The 23513-nt window shown below is 41.0% G+C and overlaps 1 protein-coding gene across 2 annotated transcripts in view; it reads right to left on the bottom strand.

The window, feature by feature from the left end:
• LOC138747636 (uncharacterized) overlaps positions 1-23513 on the bottom strand; it is a 173632-nt gene that overhangs the window by 81688 nt on the left and 68431 nt on the right. For both annotated transcript variants that reach the window (XM_069907052.1, XM_069907054.1), the window contains exons 17-26: positions 23249-23411; positions 21680-21766; positions 18911-19045; positions 17180-17299; positions 15516-15596; positions 12353-12570; positions 11014-11207; positions 8477-8779; positions 3798-4027; positions 1622-1783 (exon numbers count right to left, since the gene is read on the bottom strand). In XM_069907052.1, the coding sequence (XP_069763153.1) occupies positions 1622-1783; positions 3798-4027; positions 8477-8779; positions 11014-11207; positions 12353-12570; positions 15516-15596; positions 17180-17299; positions 18911-19045; positions 21680-21766; positions 23249-23411 (1693 nt within the window). The remainder of the gene's footprint in view (positions 1-1621; positions 1784-3797; positions 4028-8476; positions 8780-11013; positions 11208-12352; positions 12571-15515; positions 15597-17179; positions 17300-18910; positions 19046-21679; positions 21767-23248; positions 23412-23513) is intronic.

Here is a 23513-nt window from a genome sequence, read left to right as displayed (position 1 = left end):
CAGCGAGGGATTTCGGGGCAGGGGCAGCAGGCGCAGGACGTTAGGGCAGGGGTGGCAGGCACAGGTCAGCGGGGCAGGGGTGGCAGGTGCGGGACGGCTGACCCTGCCCCGAAGTCCTGCATCAGCTGCCCCTGCATTTGTTCTGTGACTCGGCTGTAACGTGGTATGAAATCTTGGACCCTAACTACCACATTCTAACAAGGTTTTACTGTATCTGGAAAGTGCTGCCCCAAGGGATCTGCAATAACTATGAAAATATGCAGGACAGTTAAATGCAGAGATAAATTGCCCAAGATATTTGCGGCTGAAAATGCAGTTTGCAACCCACACCCCTGATATGTTTAGTCGGTGCTATAACATACATCGAATGGGAGTACACACCTCTGTATTTTGCTGTTGGGTGTGCATGCTACAAAATTTCATGATTTCATCAATAGTGTGTTTTCTAACTACAGTTCACTATATTTTTCTTGTCATCAAGCACATCATTACCATTGTTCAGTGATAGCAGTCCACACTTGAGAAAATGTTTGCTGCTTCTCATTTGAGCCAGAAATAATAAAAGGGAATGTATACATTACTACAGAAAGGGTTCTAATCTTTCTGCTGAAAATGCCAATCAAAGTTTTCCATTGAACTCTAAATATACAAGTAAGGAGTTCTCATAATTGAACAGCTGGGCAGAAGGCTCCTGGATTGGATGCAACTTTTGCATGATTTTTGCAATAGTTCCTTTTCATTTCTTAGTGTGATGATACGACCACCAGCCCACTGCAGGGGGCGATCTCTGCACCAGCTGTCAATCAGCCGACCTGAATATAGTCCTGAGCCGCCGGCCCCTCCTGAACCAGTCACGTGAGGAGCCACCAAGGCTTGAACTGGTGTTCAGAATTTTACTGGAATAAAGCCTGTTGGACAGTCTTTTGGGTTTTGTGCTTGCTCGCTACTACCTCAGTGCACCACAGCACCTAGTGTCTTGGGAAGCTTAATTGAAGCAGAAAAGAAAAGCCAGTAATTCACACAATGACAAGAAACATGGACTGGTTGCTGTTAGAAGTCAAAATATACGTCTGATTAATATTTAGTAAAAACTCACTGTAAGTGCCAAAGGAACTCAGCCGGCCTTGCAGCATCCATTGGAGGTATATTGCTGATGTTTTGGGCCTGAACTCTTCTTCAAAGGATAAAAACAAAAGCAGGAAGGCATCTGAATAAAGACTGATGAATGGGACGGGTGGAGTCTAGGGCAACAGTCAAAGGGTGTTAATTGTTAATTGTGAAAGGAGACATGGGTGAATTCCTCGCCCTGCCATTCTTCATCATTTGGTCAGATGCCTTCCTGTTTTTTGCCCACACCTTGAAGACAGGCTCAGACCCAAAAAAGTCAGTGGTATATTTTCACCTCCTAAGGAAGCAGCGAAACCGGCTGAGTCCCTCCAGCATTCCTGTGGGTTTTTAACTACAATCACAACGTACACAGATTTTCATGTTTCATTCTGATTGATATTTTGCACTCAGTTACGCGCAAGGAACCTGATTACGTGTTGATGACGCTTGACAGAAAAGATCCAAGAAATGCTGTAGCTTAGGAGTGTGTTCCACCTGACATTCACAGCCTTACCTGAATCGCTGCTGGTATTTGATCAGACAGTGCGATTACATCATGGTTCAATGACAAAAAGACTTCTCCTGTTCTCATGGTGCTCCGCTGTTCTATTTCCACTCTGACATGCTGCTTCTCTAATCTCATATTTACATTGACAATGCATCCATTTCTAAGATTCTGTTCAGGGAAAAAGACAAGCACTTAAGTTGAGGAATAAAAATATCTAAAACTCTTTCCCTAAGGAACAATACACAATGAAAATATGAAAACAGAAGATATGCAAGGTAAAGAAATCAAGGCTTTTGTAACACAGAGGTAATGTCTGGATTAGAAATTCAGAGCAAACCAGATGCCTCATAAATTAAGCTTGTAATTTCTCTCCTTGGATCCAACTGAAGAAATAATCTTTCAAATTATTACTGCAAGGAATATTGCAGGCAGTTAAATCTTCTTTGTCTACTTCCAATATATAAAACCAATAACCAGGATCAACTCATAAACAATGGTCAACAATATTACTAAACAATTTCACACTGGGTCATTTTCTTCTTTGGAAGGAACTGAGTTTTCTAGTCATATGCTAATTATACAATATGTAGATAGAATGAAGAGGTTAATGTCTATAATTATCTATATATATATATATATATATATGCTTATGAAAGATGCTCATTTCAGTGCGTTTATGAAAATATCAACACATTTTGACAGCATTACATTTGTAGCAGACGTCAGCAGGAATTTTTATCTGAAGGTTGCACCTGGCAATTGGAGTCAGGTGACTCAGGCAATTGGTTTTGAAAAGCTCAGATCAGCAGGAAGCAGATTCGGCAATAAAGATGAAGTGAACCAGGGGACTTGTATTTTTTTTTCACGAACTTGTGACATAGGGTTGTATTAATTTACTTCAACTCAGTAGAACTATTGACTGGAGTTCCACGATATACATGCAGAAGTAAGTACGAAATTCACAAGTAACTAGGTTTTTTTTATCTCCACACTTGACCACCACCAATTTACCTTCCTTGTACAGTTTCCAATTCAGACAGTATCACCTCCTGAACAGCATATTTACTAACTTAAGAATCAACATCAGGACCAAATTATTCTCAAGATGGTTTTGAGAGGAAGATGTGGACAGATTCCAGAAAATAGTTTTGATTTTCTCCACTGAAAGTTTCAATGCAATGTATCAAAAAAATAAACAAGTATATGAGATTACTGGCTTAATTATTTATGTGAAAATTTTTTTAAAATCTACATTAGTAGCCTGAAATTATAATTAATAGTATGTCCATTTGCTGCATATCATAGGATTAAAAAAGAATTTATCTGACAATATGTTAAGAAATATAACAAGAATTTGTAATTGGGCACCATTCCTTTTGTGAAAGATACAACAGGGTCCTTCACAATAGGAAAGAAGTAAATAACCAGAGAGAGAGGGAAGGATAGAAACAGAGAGGAGAGGATGGAAAACCAAAAGCATGGATATAGAGAACAAAGTTTTTGTAAGAAGAATGAGAGCTGTTAAGATGGAAAGGATCTGGTGGACAAACCCATTATGCATTGTAACTGAATGAGTTAGTATGAACCTGAAGCAAAGGGCAGCAGGTGTTGGAAAATGGAAATCAAAACACGAAGTATTGGAAATATTTAGCAGGCCAAACAACATTTGTAGGGCACAAATCTTCCATGTCAATGACCAGGACAGGGAGAAATTGGAACCAAAACAATTGCACAGAAAGTTGGATATTGGAGAAAGGAGGTCAGTGATTAGTTAGAGAAAGTACGATTCAAGTGATTCTGGTGGAGCTGATAAAGACTGCCGTTAGTATAAGTAGGGGGAATTGGAATGAAATTTATTCCACGTGCTGGGGTAGAGAGAGTGAGAATGAGAGTGAGAGAGTCGCCTTGCATTAGAGGAGCTGAAGATGAAGCTGGAGAGGTAATACAAAAGGAGACGACAGGTATCAAAGCGGCTTTAAATAGGCTGTATGAACTCAGAAAAAGTTCAATGAACAACTTGGATCATGAGAACATGGGTCTCAATGGAGTTGAGGGGATTTTAGTGGCTGAAGCTTGTTAAGGGGTGATAATTAGACAGGAAGTCACTGAAAATGTCTATTTTGCATTACTCCAATTGGAGAAAAGGGCTTTGAACTGTACAGAAGGTAATGTATGTGCTCACCTGATAATGATAGATGCCAGTGGAAGAAAATGGAAGACCAAGTTTCTCCAGTTCCACCACACTGTGCAGAAGACTGGCAGTGAGCTGGTAAATAGGAGTACCAGTAAATGTCCTTTCCATTTCCACAGACACTTGGATGTATTTACTGCCGCTCTGCATTTCAATTTTAACTGTCCTGTTGTTATTCACATGGTCATAACTGAGAGAAAACTCTCCATCAGAAGGTAAACCTAATCATTAAAATTCAGAATTAATCAATTGGTCACAATTAGTGACTATTGTTAAGGCAAGAGCACCCTTTAAAACAAATGATAATCTTCAAGATCTACAGTCGGGAGCTTGTTTGACCAAAGATAGTTCACAACTATATCTTGTATGACATTTAGATGTGATCACTCAATTTCTAAAGTTACTACTGAGTATCAGGACCACAAACTCAAGGTGGTAAACCTTAAAGCTGGCCCCACTGCCCAAGGTAAAATTAGTTGATTTGTTGTGGAGCGGAATGGGAATAAGGGCTTCCCAGTTGTGCAGCTCATTGCTGACATTTAACTTGACAAGAGACAAGTGGCTGCAACTAAACTTGGAGGAGTGCCCAGCAGGTTTCAACTTTCACGAGTTGCAGGAAAAAAGAAAATTAAAATGAATTAGCAAAGTTCCAGGTCAAGATATAAAACCCCATCTTATGGTACCAAACCATAATATAAAAATGACTTTTCACTTTTAAAATCTATATTTTAAAATGCCATTACATGAATAAATAACATATGCAATCCTACTGTAATGTGGCTGTGCTTAAATCTGAAGAGACCTTGACATTTTTCATTGTTATGTCTAATTATAGGTGGGGCTGAAACAGACTCAACTCTGGTGGTTACATCCTTCTTGTGAGCTCTGCAGCTGAGCACTGGTACTGAGCAGTGGGGCCAGATGCAATTAACCTGGCAACTGCACTCCATCCCAAACAGTAACAGAACCCTATCCATTTGAATACTGTTACTAATTGATTAGAAGGCCGAGGGCATGTTAGCTCTTTGGTCATTTTCCTTCGCTTAAATTATTTTTGGTTACTTAAACCCAATTGAACTGCTTTTAGATGTCTCAGATTATGCTGGACAACAAAGATTTTGCTTCTTGGACACTTTCGGATGTATTTTATGGATTTTGGGCTGTTGATCATGAATATCACCGTACAATTTTCCTATCAGGTACCAGTTGTTTAGATACTACTTATTTCCAAATTACATCCAGCTGATTGACAACACGCTTCAAACATACAAAACCATGAAGTACATCTCGTCATTGAAAATTCATTTTCTTCATTCGCACTTGGACGTCATCCCTGCTGATCTTGGTGCAGTCAGTGACGAACACGGTGAAAGGTTTCACCGGGACATTGCCACCATGGAGAAACTGTATCAGGGCAACTGGAATCCATCAATGCCGGCCAACTATTGTTGGACCCTGACACGAGAGGCATCAGATGCTGAGTACAAACGAAAATCAGCGGCAAAACATTTTTAGGTCTAACGCAATGCATCAGTGTCCCGATGCAATTAAACATGCTAAATTCAATAAAAGTTAATTTAATGTTTCTCTATGTGATACAGCAAATCTGAAATTATCTCCGTGTTCACCTTGAAGCTGTCGATTCTAATCTCCAATTTTCTTTCAGGAGTAAATATTTTGGGGAAAAAAAATTGTCCATGGATTTGTAAATGGAGTAATTTAGCAGTTATAAAGGTTGATGACAGCAGCAGCAGGTAGTTCCAGGGACAGGGGCTTGGATCCTGTCACTTACAGTCTACGTAACTTTCCACATGCAACTACGGCCACCCAGGCTCAAGGCCACTCATTACCGTGGAGCTACAAAAGCCGAGTGTGGCATCAGAAAGAGAGCCCCTGCGCTTCAATTCCTCACTTCAAGAGAGACTGCAATATGGTTTATGAGCAAAAATATACAATGGATTAATAAAATCAAGTTGACAGATTTTTACTAGCAATTGGTGCAAGTGTTCGTAGAGGCACAGAAGTTGGACGAGCACAGATGCAGGTTCTCAGGCCATTAAGATAATGACAACCATCATCCTTCCATTTACTCTAACCCTCCATTAATCTCATTATTTTTATTTCTGCCACTTTCTAGTCAAGGCTCCTCTGATATCACCACCCACCAACACGTTGGGGACAATTTACAGTGGCCAAGTAACCTACCCACCTGCACGTCTTTTGGAACAAGGGAGAAAACCAGAGCACCTTGGATCATAGGGAGAGAGTGTTAACTACGCTGATCAAACCAGAGGTCAGGAGAGGCAACAGCAACATTAGCAGAATTGGAACATCACTCTCAGGTCAACAGGCCCAAGCTCTGGTAAGTTGCAAGATGAGAGAGTCAGCACGGCTGAGGTGAAGCCCCATCATTCCCCTATTACGCACTGGGCAGTGTTCGATTGTGGATCTGTGGATCCCTCTGGGATAGGTGTAGAAACAGCTCGCTCGCCAACACCCCCACCTAATAGTTTTATTCTATTAAATGTTGGGGAAGAAGTTAACTTTCTGACTCTTATCAAAACGCTCGCACACGGGCGGAGCAACACTGCACCTGTCAGTACGAGTCATTTGGTGGCTGGCACTCCATTTCCTTGACATTTGGCCTGATTGCTGGGCTTTTGTGTCTAAGAGACAACCACATCTGGAAACAGTAGCTGCACAGTAATTAGGAGCACAGGAACAGGCCCATTAGCTCGTGTCTGCGCCAGATATAATGTCCAAATCAACCTAAATTCTTCTGCTTGGACCCGATAGATATCCCTTGATCCCCTTCATATTCATGGGTCCATCTCAAAGCGGTTTAAATGCAACTACTGTTTTCCTTAGGCAAACATTAGGATTTGGAAAGCTATTGCGCGCAGTGGGCCAAAGATTTTCTTAAGGGTTTGCTGCTCCAAATTTATATGAAAACACCAGATGCTGGAGGAACTCAGCTGGTCATTTCAGCATCTACAGGAGACAAAGATATATTGCCAACGTTTTGGGCCTGAGCCCTGCTTCAAGGGAAAAACAAATCAGACAAGGCAGAATATATCAGAAAGTCTCAGGATTCAAACAATGGGGGTGGAATCCAGACCAACAGAAGGTCTTAATTGGATGTGATAAAGGACTAGGTAGAATTGATCATGTCTGTGCAAAAGGAGACAGGGAATGGAGAGACGATGGAGGAAGAAGGGAGTGGGGGCGGGGGGGGGGGGTTTAACAAAAACCAGAGAAGTCAATACTAATGCCATCTGCCAGAAGAGTGCCCAGTTGGAAGATGAACTGTTGTTCCTCCAATTTATGGGTGGTCTCAGTCTGGTAGTGCATGAGACGATGGACAGATATTTTGTCAAGGGAATGGGATGGAGAATTGAAATGAGTGGCCACTGGGAGATCCACGTTATTGTAGCGGACAGACTCAAGGTGCTCAACTAAGCGATCTCCCAGTCTGCGTCCAATCTCTTTGATGTAGAGGAGACCACAGCGGGAGCACTGGATGCAATAGACAACCCCTGCAGCTTCACTTGCCAGGACTGTTTGGGGGCCACGAATAATGGTGAGGGAGGAGGTGTGGGTGCATGTGGTCACAAGGGTAGGTACCAAGGGGACAATTGGTGAGGAGGGAGCAGTAGGCAAGGGAGTCATGGGGGGAGCGGTCCCTGCAGAAGGCGGAGAGGGGAGGAGAAGGGAATATGTGTCTAGTGCTGGGATCACATAGTAGGTGGCAGAAATGGTGGAGGAGGATGTGCTGGCTGCAGAGGCTGGTGGGTGGTAGGTGAGGACAAGGGGATCCTGTCCTTGTGCACGTTGGGGTGGAGGAGGTCTGGACAGATGCATGGGTAAAGGACAATATGCAAGTGAGTTGATGGTGGTAGAGGGAAAGTCACATTGTTTGAAGAAGGAGGATAGCTCTGATGATCTGAGAATTTGAGGTCACCTTGTTGAGCACCTCGGCTCTGTCCACTACAAAAGCGTGCATCTCCCAGAGACCACTCATTTCAATTCTCCATTCTATTCGCTTGCCAACATGTCTGTCCATAGTCTCCTGCTCTGCCAGACTGAGACCACCCATAAATTGGAGGAATACCACCTCATCTTCTGCCTGGGAACCCTCCAACTGGATGGCATAAATATCGACTTCTCTGGCTTTCATTGAAACCAACCACCCCCCCCCCCCCCCCGCTTCCCCTGTTGTCTCTCCATTCCCTGTCTCCTTTCGCACAGACATGATCAATTCTATCTAGTCCTTTATCACATCCAATTAACACCTTTTGTTGGTCTGGATTCCTCCCCTATTGTTTGAATTCTGAGACCTTCTGATAAACCCTGCTCTGCCTTTTCTGATTTTAACTTGAAGAAGGGCTCAGGCCTGAAATGCCCGCGATATATCTTTGACTCCTGTAGATGTTGAAAGGACCAGCTGAGCTCCTCCAGCATTTCACTTGTTTTTTTACTATAAGCACAACATCAGCAGGCTATCGTGTTTCTCCAAATTTATATAGCCTGTGAACCATAAATGTGACGTCACACTGGTCATTGACTGTCATAATTTTAATAACAGCCTTAACAAGCATTGAAAGCAGAGTCACATTTTAGAAACTCATGCACAGAGGTGGATGGAGATCAGCTGCTAGGAAACCACCTACCTGTAGTTATCAGCTCTTCAAGGTTGTGAGACACTTTACCAGTGAGCTTGGTCTGGTTGGATTGGGTCACCTGTAAAAGCCAGAAACATATTGTGCTCCCATCAGTTTGCCAACAGGCCTGGCCCAGTCTTGATTCTTGTCCCAGCTCCAGCTGTCCTTTAAACTCGGTCATTGCTGGCATTGCAATGCTACCATTTTGGGTCAATGTAAGAATCAAATCATGGCCAGTGGTGCTACGGAAAGTGTTGGTATTTTGAAGATGTAGCCTGTAAAAGTCGTCTCCAACTTTAATTTTCAGATCACCTGCAATGGACCAGGAGATGAGACAAACAATTGGAAGCTTGATGAAAGCAAAGACAAAGTAAATAAGCATGATTATCCAAATTAAGCAAGAAAGTTTGCTGATGCTGGAGTTGATTGCAGTGCACACAAACACTCTGGAGAAACTCAGCAGGTCACACAGCATCTGTCGGAAGTAAAGGGCGACCAACATTTCAGGCCTGGGCCCCTTCGTCAGGTCTAAGGGTCCATATGCCCGATGAAGGGCTCAGGCCTGAAACATTGGTTTCCCTGTACTTATTACGGATGCCGCGAGACCTGCTGAGTTTCTCAGCACATTTGTGTACTCCAAGTATGTGTAACAATCGGGATGAAACAACAGAACTGCAGAAAGGAGAGAGGAATGATCCATTCCTGTTTCGAGTTTGCCTGTCCTTGCTCTGAGCATTTCTTCTAGCTTAGTCCGAGTTTTTCAGTGGGAGATCAGCTCCCTGCAGAAGGATGTCGCCTAGGGACCACAGGTTAGTGGCTCTGATGTGGTATCACTTTCAGGTTTAACAGATGTCAAAGCTGTCACTGAAGTTAAATGTTTTTAAATATCCCTGACCTTCATATACATTCAAAGCTCTCTGACCTTGTCAGACATGTCAAAGTTTCAATTAAATGACCTCTCATTCTTTTAAACTCCAGTCAATACAAATCTATTTGGTTTATTCTCTCTTCACATAATGGCCCCTTCATCCCAAGCACAAATTTGGACAACCCTTGATACATTCCTTCTATTCTTTCTGAGATCAGACCTGCACATATTAGTCCATATATGGTCTTGCCAGGTTCAAGAGCACGATATCCTTGCTTCTGTTCTCAAATGATTTGACTTTATTAAAAAAAAACACCATTCAAATCATAATAACCTTTGTGTTTTCCCTCCCTAAGTGGTCTCTGGTCATGATTTTAGCAGTAGCCAAACAGCCTTATGGAAGTAAGTTTCTATATCTTGTTCTGCTACTTCTGTGGAAGCTTAAAATTGGTGGATGCAGTCCAACATCTCTTCCACTGGAACAGACATGAAACAAAGTAATGAAATCCTCAAAGATATTTTCACCATTACCTTTCCAAGAAGCCCTGGTTTCTAACATTCAGTGCCTTGCCATGTGAAACACCACATATCACAGGTACCCAAGCCATACATTTCATTGTTTCAATGACAAAGCCATGGATAAGGCCACAGGGTAAGACAGTGGTGACGGTAGACAATACAGGTAACTAATCTTTATCCAGGATCATTGGGACTGAACACCAGCCATTGTTCACAATCTTCCAGCTTTTGGAATAATTTTGATTTCTGTCCCTTTAAGCCCGCCCAGGTTGTGCTGCCATCTCCACCCCCCACACCCCTTCCAAGTCTCTCTCCCCCCTCTCCTGCCCAAGTCATGCTGCCGTCTCACCCCCAGCCCACCCGAATCACACTGCCGTCTCTCTCCCCTCGCCCAACAGAGTTCGCACTACAATCTCTCTCCCCACCCCTGCCTGAGTCACTCTGCCATCTCTCCCCTCCTCGCCTGACCAAGTCGCATTGGTGTCTCGCTCTCTCTCCCCTGCCACCTGGTTTACCAGCGCCAGGAGAATGGCCCCTCTCTTGGTTTCCCCTGCGCTGGCACTGGTACAGCAGTTTCAGCTATGTGGGGGATTATGGGTAGCAACAAAGGCCACAGAGCCACCGCCGGGCTGACTGAAAGTGCCACGATGCTGGATGGGGGGTCAGTATAGGCGATTCAGAGGCATTTATAAAGTAGCGGAGTGTGACGGGATACACAGGAGTTGAATGAGAATCGCGTCGGGTCATGTTCAGTGACAAACTCCATCTTTGATGAGCAGATGCCATCTATCAAAAAAAGTGCTGGGTTTTGGAGGTTGCTGGCTTTTGGAATTCCGGATAAAAGGTTGAGCACCTGTATATGATCTTAACGATAGATCATGTGTGGGATGAGAATGGCATCACTGAGCTGAACTGTGAATATTGATTTACCTATCTTTTTATATTTTTAATCTCTTTTTAAGTCTCGTACCACATAGTTGCAATTTAATTTATACTATTGTTGTTAGTGTGGCTGCAGTGAGTTAGGATTTCAGTGCATCTGTATATTGTACTTACAGTATGTATATGGGAATAAACTCTCATACTCCTCCATAAAGTACAAACATACAAGTCAAAACAGAAGAACCATTTGGGCATTAAACAACTGTTAAGGAATTACCATTATTGGTGTTATTCTGTTGCTTTACGCTTGCATCCAGGTACATGAATTGTGGAATTTTCAGTCCAGTTTTCACATTGTGTTGGAGAGACCCAGTCAATGACATTAGCAAACCTTCCTGGTACTCTTTCGAACCTTTCACATCTCCTTCAAAAACTTTCTCATCCAACTGTAGACTGGAAACCAGTAGGAATCTAAAACCAGGCCACATTTGTGCATTAGTCCATCAATGACATACATAATTCTGTATAAAGATGCAAAATTTAACAGTGGTTTGAGTGAGTGAGTGCAAAGTTCATTAAACAGAAGTTTGAGGGGAGATATGCAATTATTTTAATGGATCTGCTATAATAATCAATAATATTTATCTGGTGGAGACAGTATAGATGAGAAAAAAAACACTTTCTTGATTCCAATTTGTATTGAACTTTTTATAAATTTTAAGGCATGGGTAGATAGATTCTTGATAAGCAAGATTACAATCAGAACAGACTCGAGTGTTCCCAGTTCATGTTCCCTATTCCTCATTATATCAGAGGAACAGCCACCAATGGATCCATTTCTGACAGAAATAATTTTAACAAAAGGTACAGTTTGAGAATCCAATCTCTATCAAGGCCAAAGCTGGGAGAAAATTATGGCAACATGCTAATCAATAATCATGATTCCTTGAAACAAACCCCAATGCAAATTAACCACCAATAAATCAGTAAATTTGAAGACCCTTTTGAACAATACGGGAAATGGAGATTCCTTATGCAGTGGAAAGGCAGGGCTCCTCTTCATCTCATTGACTAGATTTGCACGGCCCAATCGGACCTCAAATCTCCACTGCACAAGGACTGGGAGACCAGCTCCCTATTCTGCATTACCAACACAAGAACTTTACACTAACAATTAGGGGCATATTTTTTGTAGTAACAATGAGCACTTGCCAAAATGGAAGCAAATCACTATTGAGAAATCAATATTTGGGTGCCATGGTTAGCGAAGTGGTTAGAGCAAAGGTCTTACAGCGATGGTGTCCTGGGTTCAAATCTGGTGCTGTCTGTAAGGAATTTGTATATTCTCCCCATGTTTGCATGGGTTTGCTCTGGATGCTTCCACATTCCAAGGATGCACAAGGTCAGAATATTAATTGGTCACATGGGTGTATTTGGATGATGTGGGCCTGTTATCATGCTGTATCTTTGAATTAAATTAAAAAAAATACAAATTGATGCTAATGAAGACCTTTCATGTAGCCAAACTCCTGAAACTTCAGCGCAGTTATTGACCTTTAAAAAAAATCCTGAAAAGTACATCGAAATTTCTAAAGCATACACCATGCACATTTTACCTTGAAGAGTATATCTCTCTTGTAATCTGAAATTGGCTGTTCATAGGTCCAGCCAGTAAGCTCTGTCGGAGGGCAGCTTTAATGCCCAGAATTCCAACATTCCTTTTATTCTCATTCACTACGTCAAACTCTGTTTCAATTAGGTCGTTGCCATTGGAGTGTAAATAGAATGTGCCATTGTAATTAGTGTCCCCATAATTCCTTGCTGTGGCATAGACCTGTTTTTATAAAGAACATTTCAGGTATTAAAAAATATTTAAAATTACTTTTTAAATTTATTTCACACCAAAGGAATTAACTCTTTATAATTTTCTGCATTTAACCTCAAATGTTGTAAATTAATATATATTTTCATTGATTAGTTTTGGTTAAAGAGAGTCTTTAGCATGCAAGTGAATAACTAAGCAACACTATTTTTAAGAATTTTATTTGCTCTCACACTCATGTCTGAACACTTAAGCCACATAGTTCCAAGCTAAAGCTGGGAGACACTATAAGACATTAAAATAAGTAAGTAATTCTGAAGACTGAAGCTCCAAGTTATTTTGTTTCACTTGGTGAGGGAAGTGTCAATCTGGAACTTTAAAATGGTACATTTAGGCCTGCATTCTTGCAGGTGTAACAACAGTAAACCTATCATTATAATTTTATACTATAATAGGCATAATTAACACAAATTTAGGATTTCTGTACAAATCCCAACATCGATGCGGTTGATCTCAATCTCCTCAACGAGATACACTGATCTTCTCCAAAATATCAAATGCAAGTAACCTAATCTCTTAGTAGAACATTCCAGAAATGTCACTCAATAGCCCCTTTCACACTGCCAATTCGTGTAGGTTAACCGGCTAATTTAATTGGCCCATTCCCAGTAATCGCGCAGTGTGAAACATCCCAACATGGCGGGCGAGTTACATTCAACAGGGCTCTGACACTTAGAGGGGGCAAGTGTCAGACCCCGGCTGAGTTAACTCACTAATCGCCTTCTGGCAGCGTGAAAGCACAACCTGCTCTCGTATCGTCACGAGGCGAGACCCCCCCCCCACTTAAAATGCCAGGTTGCCGATTAACCAGGTAAATCATGGTGCAATGCAGCATGCCCGGTAAGTTTTCCCACTTACTTGGAGGGTTGGCAGTGTGAAAGGGGCTTTTGATTCACTAAGTCAAAGTGAATTCGAGTGGATACTGAACCTAAACTGCAAACTACCAAGCTCCTTCACCCTAAAGCTTTTGAATTTCATTAAATTAGATTTTCATCCCCTCAGTGAAACATTCTGCAAAATAATGACTCTAAAATAAAATAACCCTAATTTTCTTTCAAAATCTTTAATACGCAATGCCAATGACACCACGGTTGTCAGAAAATTCACACACAGATGGCAATGAGGAAGCGTACAAGAGTGAGGCAGATCAGCCAGTTGAGTGGTGTCACAACAACCTTGCACTCAATGTTAGCAAAACTAAGGAACTGATTGTGGACTTCAGGAAGGGGAATCCAGGAGAACACAAACCAGTCCTCATTGGAGTATCATTAGTGGAAATGGCAAAGAACTTCCAATCCCTGGGTGGCAACATCTCTGAAGATCTATCCTGGGGTGTTCGTGTCAATGCAATCATAAAGAAGGCTTGCCAGCACCTGCGCTTCATCAGGAGTTTGAGGAGATTCAGTAGGTCATCAAATTTCTGCCGGCGTACTGTGGAGAGAATTCTGGCTGGTTGCATCAAAGTCTGATATGGAGGTGCCAATGCACAGGTCAGGAAAAGGCTACAGGCATTTAACAATTTGGCCAATGCCATCAAGGCCATCAGTGTCCACTCCATTAAGGACATCTGTAATGATAGTGATCATGGTTGCAAGGCAATTAGCAGTGCCTTACTGTTTGATTAGACTTGGCTGCCAGCAGGGAGCTAACACACAGTATGCAGATCTGTAATGGAGACTTGCAGCCTCATGTCCTGCCTCATGGTGTGGTTTACATCAACTTTAAAGTAAAGAGCCTTTTCCTTCATCCATGTGTTGTCTAAGAACTCACACATACGAATACAAGATGAAACAACATCTACAATAGGCGGTGTGTCAAGAAAGCATCTATCCTCAAGGACCCTCACCACCCAGGTCACACCCTCTTCTCTCTGCTACCATCAGGAAGGAGGTACCAGAGCCTAAAGACGAACATCTAACGTTACAGAAACAGCTTCTTCCCCTCCACCAGCAGATTTCTGAATGGACAATGAACCACGGACAAAAATGTAATTTATAGCAATTTTGCACCTGCAATGTACAATAATTCTGCTGCAAAACAACAAATTTTGTGGCGTTCATGAAAATAAATTCTGACATGGCAGTCTTTATTTCGTGCTTTTGTAAAATGTTTAAAGTACAAAACTAAACAGCAGGATTTACTTTCTAATTTGCTGTCAGTGAGAATTTTGAATGGAATTTCCTGTTTGATTCAGTAGAATGATCTCACAATTTTGCCTGCCCAGAGATACCACAAAATAAGTATCTACCCTTGACATCTTGTTCTCGTCTTTCCTTCGTGTCAGCACCTCATCAATGACTGTAAAATCCAGACCCGAGCTTCCTGCCTGCGCTAGGTTCACCATCCTCACCTGTTGGGCCAAATCAAAAAGCTAAAACTGGGTTCAGCTTGAACTATTGGGCAGCATCCCTGCCACTGAATCACACAACCAGAGTTCAACCTGAGCGATGGAACATGCAATCCTCACTGACACTTCCATTCAGCATTTGGAAAATGCTGTCTTTATCAGGACGTCCAGCAGATGAGGTGTCAAAGTAAAATCCAAGCAAAATGGTGAGGAGAATATAAAAAATCGCTTGGAACTTTTCTGAAGTGAAAAAAATTCTTCCAGAGAAATGCGCAATAACCTGGCTTCCACCTCAATGCTTTTGTCAAACCTTTGCCTCTGTTTGATGATTAGCTGCTGTGTGTGCCCACAAAGAGTGACTCTGCATCCAAAGTATACACCTTTTCTTACAGATATTGTCAGGTTTTTTTCCCCCACAAAAATGAACAGGAGGAAAACAACTGGGTTTGGTTTCTGCCCTAGAATCCTACCTATACCATTTACCTTTCGTATTCTTCCCTGGTAAAAATCTAACCAGGTAATTTGTTCAAGGTGATGCAAGATGTCTTACCTGGAAATCTGATTGGTGGGATTGACTCAGCTCAGAGTAAACTTGTATCTCATTGGAGGATCCATTCATCTGAATAGAGAACTAGTTGAATGAAAAAAATAAATCACCTCAACAAATAGCTCAATACTATATCTTATTATATATTTATTACTGAAGGTTTGTTCTAATGTTATATATTTGATTCACTATTACTCTAACCTCACTGACAAAAGGCAAAGGAGGAAAAACCCAACACCCAACCCCAACCAACCAATTTTCCCCTGCAACCGCTGCAACTGTGTCTGCCTGTCCCGCATCGGACTTGTCAGCCACAAACGAGCCTGCAGCTAACGTGGACTTTTTACCCCCTCCATAAATCTTCGTCCGCGAAGCCAAGCCAAAGAAGACTCTAACCATTATAATTCCAAAAACTGAACAATATCCTACACCTCAACCAATAATCCTGATTGGAGAAAAGTATCTGAAAGGCATATTTTATGAGGTAAAACTGTATTTTAACCTTTTTTTTTTCTCCAAGCAGTTCAAGATATTCAAATTACTGGGATGTGACTAAACTAAATAAGCCACTGCTCATGCCAGTTGAATGGTAGGATGTGTAAAATGGATGGAGGGATCACCTACTGCAGCTTCAAACACTTTCTAGAAATGTACCACAGAGCATGGTGGTGGAGAGGCAGATAGGGTAATGAGAGTGTTCTGAGCACTAGGTTAAAAAAAAATCAATCTTTGATAGCATCAAGATTGATTGTGACTGAAAGCCTGAGAGTTATCAAATTAAAGGTAATCTTTCTCAATCTTATGCATGCCGACGTTGTAAATCCACAAGGTGGATCCTATTGAAAGAATACTACAAGAAGGGGTAAACCAAATATAAAAAGTTACAGAAAAGAAGGAATTAGATACCCCCAGGTTCTCCAAACCAAATGCTGCTGAAGTATTACCCAGATGATTCCTTCAGCACTGAATGGTGTTGCCGTGAGCCATTCTCATCGGTAAGTTGTTAACTCATCCTTTGGTTAATATTTTGGTTGCCTACCTCTCAGTATTAGCACAAAGATTGATTTTAATTGAGCTGGTCTGGGAAGCAAGGGGATAGTTGTGAGCAGTTGAGTAAATGTATAGACATCTTCACAGTGGAGAACATGGAAAAAATATTCACTACTTTGAAGGGTAGTGAAGGGATGCTCAGAAATATACAGAGTGCCTCAAACTGAGAGAAAATACGCAGTTTGGATTTAACCAGCTAACGTAAAGGGTGCGAGTTTTTCTTGGAGTGCTAAGAAGAACATTACAGGATGAAATGGATGCATTCCCGAGGTTGAGAAGAATGTGAAGAATTATTCCCCGACTAGTCAGATGGACAGTAATTGGCTTGCACAGTCCCCTTTCTTCTGAATTGGGCACATACAAGGTGCACTGGAATTGAACAATTCAGTGGTATTCATTCCTATAACCCACATAACATTGAAAAAAACAATATAAAGACTTTGTTGAGCTAGGAAGAGTCTGGAAATGCTCCACCAAAGGCTTGATGGACTGAAAATACTGGGTGTACCATATAATATATTTTCTTGGATTCTTTCCAGAATGCACCGCTACAAAGATTTAGTTGCTATCAAGTTATGAAAAAGATTCTAATGTTCAACGAACATTTTGCTTCTAACCTGCGATGTATCCAATTTATTGATGGCAAATTTGCAGTTGGCTCCATAATTAAAACTCTCATTCTTGTTCTGCATCATGAACAATTCCCCATCCAGTGTTAAAGTATGTGGAACTCCTAACTGTATATTAAAAAGAAACAATTAGACACAAATAAATTTTTCACTATTTTGTTAATACTAACATTCCTTGATTTCTGCAATCCAAAGTGAAATATCAGAAGTGAAAAATGAGAGCAAAGTAGAGAGTGGTGCTCTATTTGAGATAGCAAAAAAAACCATTTAGAACTAAAGAATGCTGCAGCTCAGAAAACAGGTCATTTGGCCCATCTAGTCTGTGCTGACCATTATTCCACTAGTCCCATTGACTTGCTCCCATTCCATAACCTTCAGACCTCTCCCATCCATGTATCTATCCAATTTGTTCTTAAAACTTAAGATCGAGCCCACATCAGGTGGTAGCTCGTTCCACGCTCCCACTACTTCAAAGCTTTCATTCCCACATATTGGGGCATGCTTAATTTTGTGTTTTCATGATTTAAATCTTCCATACCATCATCTTTCAACAGGCTTGTTTTTCTTGTGCCTTTCTGAACTTTGCATGCACCGTTTTGCAACAGGCTAAATTTTGTTCTGCTGTTTTTGCCATGCCTTTTTAAACCTTGTGCAAAGGCTTGTTGTGTGTCATGTCTTTTTGGTCCTTGCACAGGACCTTAAATAGGCTTGATTTAATTGTGCTTCTCTGAACTTACTCACAGCGCCAAGCACAGCCTTGGATTTTGTTTTTGCTTTTTGAACGCTGTACACATTCTCCAAAACAGGATTGTATTTGTTGTGCTGTTGTTAGTTTTAAATGCTGTCCGCTTTAATTCTGACTGCTTCACAACCCCATGTAGTTGCCCTCACCTCCCATATCACTAGAAGGGCCATGTTAATGAGATGGAAAGATGCTGCCCCTCTCACTTGTACTCAATGGTTGTCCAACATGATGGCTTGTCCAACTGGAAAAAAATTAGATGCCCCACTACTGAAACCCCACAATAGGGTTCTTTTCTTAATTTATGGGGCTCTTTTCAAAATTTATAAGATTAACTAGTTTTGAACCCTATGTTTACCTTCCTTTTTAAAATTATTAGTTTGTGTTAGTCAGTGGCCTCTGAAGGGAGGGAATTGAATTAGAATTAGTCTTTTTCTTTTCATCTTTCTTTTTAACAACACATAGGTTTCAGGACTATTTGTATTGCTAGACAAAATTTGTTAACACTTTACTTTATGGTCATGTACCTATGGAACATTTATTTGATAAAACCAATAAAAATATTGGAAAGGGAAGTTTTAAATGCTATCAGCATTATTTGTAAAAGCCAGCCCTTGTTTTTTTTTTAAAAAAAAACGAGTTTGTTTTATACACAAAACACAAATCTTACAAGACTTTTTTGGCATATATACATTTAGAACACAAGTACTGTTCTGTTTGATCTTTGCAGCGATTTGAAAAACAAAGACCTGTACTCCAAAGAATCAACGGCGTTATAATAAGAATTGTAAATTTAACATTTGTAAATTGACGAACACCATTCCTGGAAGTGATTTAACAAACCCAAACCGAAATACATTAATATGAAAGCACAGAACTGCTGGAGGAACTCAGCAGGTCTCACGCCGTTTATGGGAGGTAAAGATATATAACCGACATTTTGGGTCTGAGCCTTTCTTCAAGGTATGACGGTATACCTGTAGACTATGGTCTGTGTCAAAGTGTACAAGATACCAAAAATCTGCATCAGTAGATTTATTCTGATATTGTCCGTGAAGCATCAAAGCGGCTCTTTTGTTGATTTTCATTGTGGCTTCTGCCTCAAAAGTTGCCTGAAGCACAGATCATGCCAGATATTAGTACATTCATAAATTTTAAAAAAGCATATCAAAAACAGGATATTAATACTGAAGGAAACTGACATGTAATCTTCAGCTGTCAGTGAACCCCCCCACCCCCCACCTTAGTATCTTCCACGAGGCTAGTTTAAAATATTGGTTTAAATAACAAAAACAATTACAGTGATAACATTATTCAAACCTGACAATAATTTCCTTATCCTGGCTGCTGTTCTAAATGAACTGTCAACAGTTCCAGCATTTGTAGTTTCCATTCCCTGTCTTCTTTAACTTGTTATTTCACGTGTTGTTCATGCCTTCCTTTTACAGCAGGCATCCACCACCCCCAGACATACCTTCTGTCATTTACTAAGCACATGAATTGACAAGGCATGGAAGGTACATGGACATTAAAGCATACTGCAGGGCTTCAGCCCACAATGCTGTGCCGACCTATGGACCAAGTGCTGGAAAACAGGATTAGTAAAGCTGAGCCGCAGGGAAAAGGGTTTGTTTCTGTGCTCTAAAACTGTATGATGTTGTCACCACCTTCTTTCAGCTCGTTTGATATGCCTTCCCTTTTATTCTCTCTGCCTCCTCCCCCTTTCTTTTCAACTTAAAACATGTTTAATCCCTAGTCATAGCATTCTGGTACAAGGTAAAAAAAAAACCTGTAAATTTAATTAACAATGCTAAAAACTAAAAAAAAACACCTCAGCAACTGTGTGGAGAGAAACAGTTTAAAGATGGTCTGAGCTAGAAAACTTTTGATTCTGCTATGTCCATTTATCTTTGTTTATTCACAAATCAGACAGGTCAGACAGAGAATTAATTTCCTTCTCTTTGAAAGGAATCTAAAGTAATTGTGTAACCTGGACAATTGTCATCTTTGCCCTAATGCAGGCACTTCATCTGTTCTTTCCACAATTACCCCTCTCTGCAATTTAAAACACACTTATTTTCTCAGTTCGGATGGCCCCTAATCCTGAAGAATCATCCACTTCTCTTTCTGACCTACTGAGTATTTTCAGGATTTTTTTTTTGTTTTTATTTCATAAATTGGCACAGTTAGCGTATAGCACCAGTAATCGGGGCCAGGGTTTGAATCCCGCGCTGTCTGTAAGGACTTTGTATGTTCTCCCCACGTCTGCGTGGGTTTCCCCTGCAGGCTCCGGTTTCCTCCCACCGTTCGAAATGTACCATGGATTGTAGGTTAATTGGGTGTATTTGGACGGCACTGGATCATGGGCTGAAATGGCCTGTTACCGTGCTGTATGTCTAAATTTTAAAAAAATTCTGGTGTGTTTACTGGCCAATTAATGCTCAGATGTAATACAGGGAGTCCCTGGATTATGAACCTCCAACTTACAGACAACTTGTACTTACAAACAAATTGTGTCCCCAATTCGCACATGCACATAATGTTACCTCATGAATGCTTCTTCAGGTACGCAAGACATCGAAGGATTGAGAGTATGTGTTAACTTTGAATCATGATCTTTTTTTTCTATCTAAACTGTTTTAAGAAATGCTTTTAATTTTTTTTATGGTAATAAGACAAACATTTGACTAACTGATGCTAAATAAGAACCATATGTATCTTTTCCAACTTAGCCACAAATTCGACTTAAAGACACACATAGGAAAGAATCTCGATCGTAACTCAGGGACTCCCTGTATAGGACTGTGGGGAGATGTACTATACATGTTGGTCTTTAAGACGACCCCTAGAATTTCCACTTAAAATGTAGATTTTGAGCTATATTTGTTGTATAAGACCACCCCAAGTCTGGCACTTACTGCTTAGACCTTATTGCTCCAATAGTCCTTTACCAACCATCCTATTGACCAGTGGAGTGATCGTGTCCCAATATTTTAAAAGCAAATTATCCAGCAAAGGTTTAACTTTTATTCACATATTTTAATATCAACCATAATTGGCTCTTAACAGGACATTTACAGCCTGTACAGAACTGGTGGCAGTCAGACTGGGCGGATGGACCCTGAGGGGGAGCGGTGTTCACCAGCAGTTGCAAATGGCGACTGGCAGATGCTGTGAGCTTCATTTGGTGTGTTTTTTTTTAAGGTATGTGTAGTGATATGATTGTTATGTGCTGGCTGGCCCTTCCTCCGGGTGTCCTTCTACCTTGGCTACCCATGTGATCCCAGGCCATAAAGGTCGAGTCCCCTCTGCTTGCCGCTCATTCCTAGCCTTAGACCCGAGCCACCAGTTTCTAGTACAATAAAGCCTATCGTTCCCCTCAGCCTTTGTCCGAGTCATTATTGGGGCTATTGAGAGCGCCCAACACTATGTTCGACAGGTTTATAATACATTTTGATTGTCTTAATATAACATTACTATTAATCCAATTTCCAAAATGCAAGATTCATAGAAAAATATTTAATGGTAAGACCATAGGAGTTTTAAGGTTTGGATTTTACACTTGGTGAACAAGATGACCCCTGGTTTCGGGTTGACATTTTTAAGATTCAAATACACTCTTATACACCGAGGGGGGTCTTTGGAGATGTGATTCCGAACAGTCATGATTAAACTAAATGGGCGAAGAGCCAATTCCTATTCTCGTGATTTGCAGATGAGCACAGAGACTTCAGAGCCATACTCACCACATGGTCAGTCCTTGTTCTGACACAAACTTCCATGTTGTTTGGAATCACTTCATTGTTATATGGATGTATTAAACTAACACAAACCTGAAAAATGAAGTCGTGAAAACATTTTGTCATGTGCTAATAATGCACATGAAGAAATAAAGCAAAATATTCTGCATTCAAAGATGATGCTACTAATTTCACAACATTAGAATGTCAACATTAAAAATAATCCAAAAATTGCATACAAGTTCCTGGGGCTATGAGTAAAAACTTGAAATTGAAGAGCAGGTTAAAGAGGTCCCCAACGCTCACAACATGCAAACACAACAGGAAAGGAAAAGCCCTTTCACATTTGCAAGTGATCCCAGGAATTAACCACCAATCAGCCTCTAATGCGTCTAGTGTGAAAGCAAAATCCGCTCCACGCCAGCATCAGGTGATGCCGGGGATTGACGGCCTCGAGCCCTAGTACAATCCCTGGCGTCTGCAGATGTCAGTGTTACAATCAGGCAAGAGTGAAGCGCGTAATTGCATTGTGGGATTGAAATGACCCAAGTTTTTGTGCGAGTGCAGGAATGTGAAGGAAGAATGAAGGTATAAACTTTGCCGTGGGAAAGTTGCAGTGGGAGAGGGAGAGAGAGAGAGAGAAGAAATAAATAGCAATAGCAGACAGTTTTTAAACAGCGTAGGAAAATTGGTACTCTATTGCATACAATTTATAAAGACCATGGGAAAAAGCAATAGGGGGCCTCACTTCCCAGAATGCCATGCGGCAGAGAAACCCCTCCATGCATGCAGCTGGGCATACAGCCCTTTCTCTGCCACATGGCATTCTGGGAGGGCAGGTCCACCATTGCTTTTTCCCACGGTATTTATAGATTGTACATGATAGCGTTATCAACTTTCCCATGCTATATAAATAATGCACTGTAGCACTACAAGCTTTCCCACGCTGTATAAATTGAACTCTATAGCTCTACCAACTTCCTCACCCTATTTAAAAATTGTCTGCTATTGCTATTTATTGCTAGCACTTTCCCACGGTGTCTTATAAAGGTTTATTTAGGTCGGCACAACAACTACAAGGGCTGAAGGGCTCACACTGCGGTGTACATAAAGCTTAATTATGTTATAATTAGGCAAGATTAATTTTGTTCAAATTTAAGATCATAATAGATCGATCAGGATTTAGGGCAGGTCCACTGTCACTCGACGCTTCATGACATCACCGGTAGAAGGTAGAATAGTCCTAACCCTGGGGATGCTCTTGCAAATGTGAAAGCATTCAGTGTCCCAGTTAGGAGTGGTCAAGGGTGAAAAGCCAAATCCCCATTCCTATCCCAGGACACTGAACAGACAATTTAGTGAGATGTAAGTGTGAAAGGGGCTAATGTCAACTCCTCGCCACAATGGCAATTGTTGACATTAAATGCACTTCCACTAATCTGCTGTTTGAAAGTAAATGGTTTAACTTCTGCGGCAGTACAACACAAACACAATGAAGCAGGTGGTAAAACCATGGATAAAATAGATTTTAGATGCTCCAGACATCTCATTATTTGCATTTATTTTACTTCTTACAAATGGTTTTTCAGGTTGGTATCCAAGAGTGAGTGTGTGAACAGTTTCCTCCTTCTCATTCACCAAGGCTTTTACTTCCAAAAGATAATGCATCTTCCTCTTATCTACAGTGAAGGTCTCCTGCAATACGATGTTCTGTGGAAATGGAAGCTTAAAAGGGTGTCTATAGAATGAAACAGAGCAACAAAGATTGAATAATTAGATTTTTTTTAAAATGAACGTTGGCTCAGAATTTCCCCGACGAACCACAGTTTCAATGGTCACA

The sequence above is a fragment of the Narcine bancroftii genome, chromosome 12 (genome assembly GCF_036971445.1).
Source record: "Narcine bancroftii isolate sNarBan1 chromosome 12, sNarBan1.hap1, whole genome shotgun sequence".
Taxonomy (NCBI): Eukaryota; Metazoa; Chordata; class Chondrichthyes; order Torpediniformes; family Narcinidae; genus Narcine; species Narcine bancroftii.
This window is presented reverse-complemented; position numbering and strand designations above follow the sequence as displayed.